Source organism: Indicator indicator, chromosome 9 (assembly GCF_027791375.1).
Source record: "Indicator indicator isolate 239-I01 chromosome 9, UM_Iind_1.1, whole genome shotgun sequence".
Classification (NCBI taxonomy): domain Eukaryota; kingdom Metazoa; phylum Chordata; class Aves; order Piciformes; family Indicatoridae; genus Indicator; species Indicator indicator.
Window position 1 is genome coordinate 19,700,410 of NC_072018.1, and position 6,634 is coordinate 19,707,043.

Below are 6,634 nucleotides of genomic sequence, written 5' to 3' on the forward strand. Positions count from 1 at the left end.
GATTCAACCACCTCCCTAGGGAGCCTCTTCCAGTGGTTAAAAACCCTTTCAGCAAAGAAGGTTCTTCTAATCCCTAATCTAAACCTTCTCTGGTGTAATCCGAGGCCATTTCTTCTCATCCTATCACTTGTATTTAGGAGAAGAGACCAACCCCCACCTCACTACAATCTCCTTTCAGGGAATTGTAGAGCAATAAAGTCTATCATCCTGTAACAGCAAGTGCAGCTGGTTTACTCTAGTGTTTCAGCATAGTAAAAAAATCAGTGACAGAAAACTTGAAAGCCTGATATTCTCATTCATGTTGGTATCAATCGCTTTATCTGACCCCACACCTGCAAACTTCATGCAGAAAGCTACAAAGGTTCATCCAGGACAGGTACTTTTTTACTTTTCATCTGCTTCGATGAAGTGCACAGTTCTGCTCAGCAAAGCAGAAGCATAACCACTAACTGAAGAATGACCATCCATAGGGTTATGTTATAGCTCTGTTCTTTTTGATTAGCACAGGCTAAAAGTTAGCTATGTCTTGTCACTTCATGTTCAAAACTGTTCATACACATTTTTAGACAAAATTTTCTCAACAGATACTGAAGTGCTCCGTAAAGCAGCATAAAAGCCAACTCAATGGGAAGGAGCATGGCTTCTGCAGTAAAAGAAGCAATTAATACCACTGTCCCCATTAAGAACATGGTCTGTCATTCATACAAGTTCATCTCAACTGCATGAGTCAATAGTGTTAGCACAGGATTGTGACATGAAGTTAGAGCCTCCAGACCTTCCTGACTTGGAAAGAAGGGAGTGGGAAGCATCTTGCAAGACAACAAAGAAGTGTTCTTTCTTTCCCAATTACTCTCTTAAAGAAATTTTACTAAAGGATGCAATAATCCCAATGGAAACAGATAAAACTTTAAATTCTGATGTACAGAGAAGTTAAAAGCAGTATCTTTCTTAAATATAAACACTGGTATTCAGTCAAAGGACAAGAGACAATGGACACAAATTGAGATACACTGAATTCTACTTCAATAATTTTTTTATCATGAGGGTAGGACACTGGAATGGTTGCACAGAGAAGTTGTGGACTCTTCAGTTTTGGAAATACTCAAAACCTTACCAGGCATGGTCCTGAGCAACCTGCTTTAGGGGATCCTTCTTTGAGTAAGGGCTTAGACTAGATGATCCCCAGAGGTGCATTCCAGTATCCATAACTGTTACCTCAGTGCAGTGATCCAACACACATGTTCAGGATGCTAAACCACTGTATTAAATTAGGGTATTGTTTGCATAGCACAAGGTGTTTATTGCTCAGTGTAAGGAATTACCTTTCCTTATTTTAGGAACTGTGCTTCTATGGCACAAATGTGTGCAGAGAGGGTATAATCTGTAGCCAGTCTCATACTGTCAATAAACCAGAAGGGCAATAATTTTCTTCTAGAGGGGCTATTCTTTAATTAAAATCTCAAATTACAGGAAAAAAAAAAGTTAACATTTTCAGGGAAATTTGACCTTCAGAACAAACATGCTGCTAAACAGGGCAATATAGCATGAGTGGAAAAGCTGGATCTCTGAGCAACAGCTCTTCTATGCACTCAGTAACATGGCCTGTATGTCAGTCACGATTCTGTTCAAATGTCAAAGGCTTTTGTTTGAAGAATTGCAACATTATTGAAATAGCATTAAGATGGCTCTGACAAGCCTGGACATGCTGGATTCACACAAATATCTCCATGTTGCTACATTCTGCTATTAAAGGTGCAGGGAATTCCCTGGTGAAAGCCCAAAATTTTTACCGTATGGCACATCCTGAAAGTCTACTGATGCTGACATAGTTACCAAGCACTGATAATCAGTGAAAGATGAATTATTGGGATTTAAACATTTCCTTGGTGTCTAACAACACAGACAGACTACAGAAAAGATTATCCAGCAACTATGGTCTTAGTGCAATGCCACTTAAAATATTCTGATGAAGTTAAACTGCAGTGCACTGCAACTCAGCCAGCTAGACTGTAAACCAGACACCAGTTTATCTCCCCACTTTCTCTGGGTGTCAGCCAGCAGCGACCTCTGTCTGACACTCATGTTTCTAGCTACTCACGAAGGTTTGTCAGTGCTACAAAGGAAGTTAGGAGTAAATAGTGGCAGAAGTGTCATTACCACTGTTGTCCCACAGCAAAAGATCCTGCTGTCACTGGTAATGTCTGTACAAAAAAGAACAAATCCAGAAGATTAACCCAATTTCAGAGCAACACTGGCCTCAGGTGGTCTAGGGACCATAAGAGAGAGGAACCATCTACAAATAACAGCCAGTGACACAACTGAGAGGTTTGTTTCCTATGTACAAGAAGTGATAGCCCTCAGGTATTTCACAATTCTTGTTATATATTACTCTATGACCTACCATTTTATAGATTGACTTTTGCTATCTAGATAATTAAAGAGAGTGAAGCTGGATCTGCCCTCCATGGATTTAGTGTTTTATTACCTCGATACCAGAAAGAAATGAAAAAATCCAAAAATGAAATGTCATCAATTTCTCAAGGAACAAAACACTGTCACAGCAGCTCACCCACACAGAAATATCCAGTGTCCTGCCCATCAAGCCTCCAGCTCCTGCTAGAGGAGCATCACAGCCTGAGTCACCTCAAAAACTCATTTCTCATTTTCCAGCTGGGTATGGATGTCTTGGGGCTCAAGGGCACCTGAAAGATACTAGGCACTTGTGTTTTCACAATTTGATAGAGTCCAAAGTTTGTGCTTTTCTCTAGCTGATAAGCCCCTTTATGGGATACTCAACTACTGTGCACAACAAAAGCAAGGAAAAGGACTTCCTCAATTCTCCTCCATGACAGTTCTTTTCAAAATGCCCCTCTTCTCACTTTTCAGAAATCCAAATTAACCCAAACATCTCTGCTTAAGTGGAAGCATCTGCCCAAGTTTCCTTTTTTTTTTCATGGATAGAGGGAACGCTTACTTTGAAACAAGAGGCATATGAAAGAATAAGAAATAGTGATTATTTAAAAGCCAAAATACAACATTCATGTTGCTAACACCATGAAGTTGCTAACAAACAAAAGATACTCAACTGCTGCCACTTTTACATCATGTATGCAGGACTACAAGCAGAGATAGGAAGTAGAAAGAACACCAGAGATCTTACTTTGCCCGGATAATTAATGTATTTTTAGCAACAACCATGATCCAGTCACAGAAATAGGAGTGTGGCTGCTTCAAAGAGTAGATGAGCTATGAAGATGATAAAAAGGCTGAGTGCTCTCACACTTGGCCCTCACAGCCCACTGCTACAGATACCAGTAGGAAAAAACTCATGGGGATTTTTGTGTGCATGGACTCAGAACGATTTGCAACCCAGCAGATGTTTCCCCTTCTGAAGGATCCACACCTTTTTATAAGAATAGCTGCAGTTACATTGAAACTCAGGAGAAATGGCTGGAGTTCTATGGCTTGTCTTACGCAGAGAAAGACTATGTGACCTGATAGCCATTTCTGGTGTGTTTGGTTGTCTGCTTTAAAGAAAATAATTTAAATAATGTGCCTTTATGAAAACATTACAAAAGCAATCACATAGAATCTTCCACGGTGAAGAAAGACATGAAGGAGGAATAGCATCATTTTTTTTATCTACAGGAAGATATGACACTAAGGAATAATATTTCAATCGTAACTTTTTTAATGCATTCAAAGAATCTGCTGGCACCTTATGGAAGCATTCTCCTTAATACTACCAGTAAATGTAGGATAACTTTTCAACTAAGCCTGTTTTCCAAGAAATCCAAGACTTACAACATAAATCAAATAGAGTATTAGGAGAGTCCACCAAGCTGTGTGATCTCCCCTAGCTCATACAAGATAATCAACACCAATTAAAAAGTTTTAGTCTGCTCTTGTTTAAATGAACTAAATTAACAAACACAGGCACTGCTGAAAATACTTCTCACTGTGCAGAGTAGCAAAATCTCCTATCTTGCATTTAAAGCACTTGTGGCACTGAGGAACGTATTCTTGATAATCTTATTTATCTTAAAGAGTGACAAACTACAGTATTACACTCATTGTGTATGGTCCTGTTCAAGGGAAACAAAAACTTCACATTTTATCTCTTATGTAGTTAAAAAGAAGGAATTGTCAGGTCTGTATTAAGTCTAATAAATACTGAGAATGGTTCAATACAAGAGATTTTTATGAAGGAAAGTGTAGTATTTATTTAAGAACAGATATGTTTATGGTTTAGAAATTTAAATAATACTACACAAGGTCAGAGAAAGTGTAAAACTCCCCCTCAGTAATTTATACCTAACTTGAAATTAATGAAAAATATATTAGAATTGTCACAGAAACACACTAACTGATCATAGAAACATATTCATCTAATGTGAAAGCGAAAGAAGAGGAAGACATCTTTCAAGGGTACTTGTGCAAATTTCATTGCTATTATTTAAACTATTTCTCTAGCTTTCATCATAGCATTAATAACTATCACTTTTGAGCTATTAGCTACTGGATAGGTAGTGAAATGCAGGGATAGCTGAACTACTTTAACTAAACCAGTTCAAGTAGTAGCAGTCTAGCTTCAACAGCAGGGAAATTTCACAGAACAGATGAGTTGCAGCAACACCCACAATACTTTCACCATCCTCCTTCTTGCAGTGAAGAAATCCCAGGAATCTCCACACAACACAAACCTTCTCTTTCTGTGCCTTAAGAGGTAAGTGAATGGATTTGCCCCATGCAGCACATAGACAGCAGAGCTGGGGACAAATCAGTGGGCAGCTGTATTTTACTGATTTGGAGGACACATGCATTGATTTGAGGTTTAAAGCTAGTTCCTAGGAACACCCAAGCTCTTACCTTTACAAACATGAAAATCTCACAGTCTTCCTGAATGTTGTCAGTTTCTCCAAAGTTATTGTTAAAGGGGAACTTGAGGGAAGTTGAAGAGCTGTACATGCTCTGGCTCCGACGCAACTGGAAATCCGGAGGAAAATGAATATTTCTCTCAAATGTAATGTCCTCTGCTTGCTTGTCTTCCAGAGATACCCTCATCAGATCCATCTCCTGGTATGGGTGGTCTTCTTCAGCACCGTGGTGAGATGAAGAAGAACCATCCTCCACATCAGCCCCATGCTGAGAGGACACAGAAATACTGCAGCTATCTTCCGAGCTCTCTTGACAAGTATCCATTGTCTCTGGGGTAGTAGTGTTGGAAGAAGGAGATGATGGATCTTCATGGACATGATCATGAAGATTATTATTCCCTTTGTCTTCCTCAGAGTCTGGAATCTCATAGATAGTGGTGTTGACATTTTGATAACCATTGGTAAAGACGTGATTTTCCATGACTGCTGGCTGGTGAGTTTTGCCTGCCTTCTGGTACCTTAAAAGACTACAAATAAAGTTAGATGTTGCCAGACAAACTCTGTTTAGGAGGAAGCACAGTCTGTGTGATGTTTTCTGAATGTTGTGCTACACATGGCAGATTTCCAACAATCATTTACTGAGAGCTTTAAATCAACAGCTACAATACCACTGAAGTAAAAGATAGGGCTCTCTCACTTTTAACCCCTTTGTGGATCTGATTGCTGGTACTTTTATCTTAAGAGCTGTAATCACCTCTTGTTCTTCCTGATACAACCTCGTCAAGTATGCCCAAATCAGCTGAAGCACCTAGCAGTACTAGAGAGATATGGTTAAAAAAACATGTATTTTTTTCTCAGGAAGTAAAAAAATAGTTTTACTGGAAAATTTAAATATTTAAATAATTAAATAAAAATTTAAATATTTAAATAATTCTGTGTAATGAGGCAGAAATGCAGACTTCACCCAATTACTTATATTTTCAACACACAAACGCCCAGCTTCAAGGAAAAACAAGGGGTAAAAACTGCCCCAACAATACAAGCAACCATCTGCACCATCAAAAAATTGATGATCATTTATAAAAACCTATAAAGAAAAAAAAAAGAAAAACTATAAAGTGGTATATCCACAAGAAAAAGGCATCAAACTTGAACTCTTTTCAGTTTTGACACTGGTTCATTTTAAGACTTTGAACAACTCACCTCTCACTTAGCAACTTCATCTCTAAACTAAGGCTAAAATTGAAAAAGATCTTGTGAGCTGCTTTGGAATCCAAGGAAAGAAACCATGAATAAATGCTAACTATTTATTACATGTACTTAATATATCAATAACTTATGATCACAATCATGTTATATCCCTCCTTGTCACATAAAATGGGCCCATGTTGCCAATGTGGGGTTAATACTACTTGACATCAGCCACACGGTTAGCCACCTTGTCTATATAGTCCCTGTTCTATAAAGAATGGTGAGACACACGGAACTCCACAGAATCTAATGTGGATGAATGCTTTCAGCTTTAGCATAAAATGAAAAGCCCTCTTAAAGAAAGCTTCGTGTTCCAGAGCATCTGAAATCAGCAGGGCTGAAACTCATTCAAGATCCAAATCTGAATTTATCAAATTTATTTATATATTCCCTCAGTTTAGGAAAGATGTTGAATTGCTGGAGCATGTCCAGAGAAGGGCAACGAGGCTGGTGAGAGGCCTTGAGCACAAGCCCTATGAGGAGAGGCTGAAGGAGCTTGGACTGTT

At 38.6% G+C, this 6,634-nt stretch overlaps 1 protein-coding gene across 1 annotated transcript in view; it reads right to left on the bottom strand.

Moving 5' to 3' along the window:
• Nucleotides 1-5,358, bottom strand: part of CLIC5 (chloride intracellular channel 5) — a 72,849-nt gene extending 67,491 nt beyond the window's left edge. Inside the window, exon 1 of the mRNA XM_054383569.1 lies at nt 4,870-5,358. Within this exon, the coding sequence (XP_054239544.1) occupies nt 4,870-5,358 (489 nt within the window). The remainder of the gene's footprint in view (nt 1-4,869) is intronic.
• Between the last annotated feature and the right edge of the window lie 1,276 nt (nt 5,359-6,634).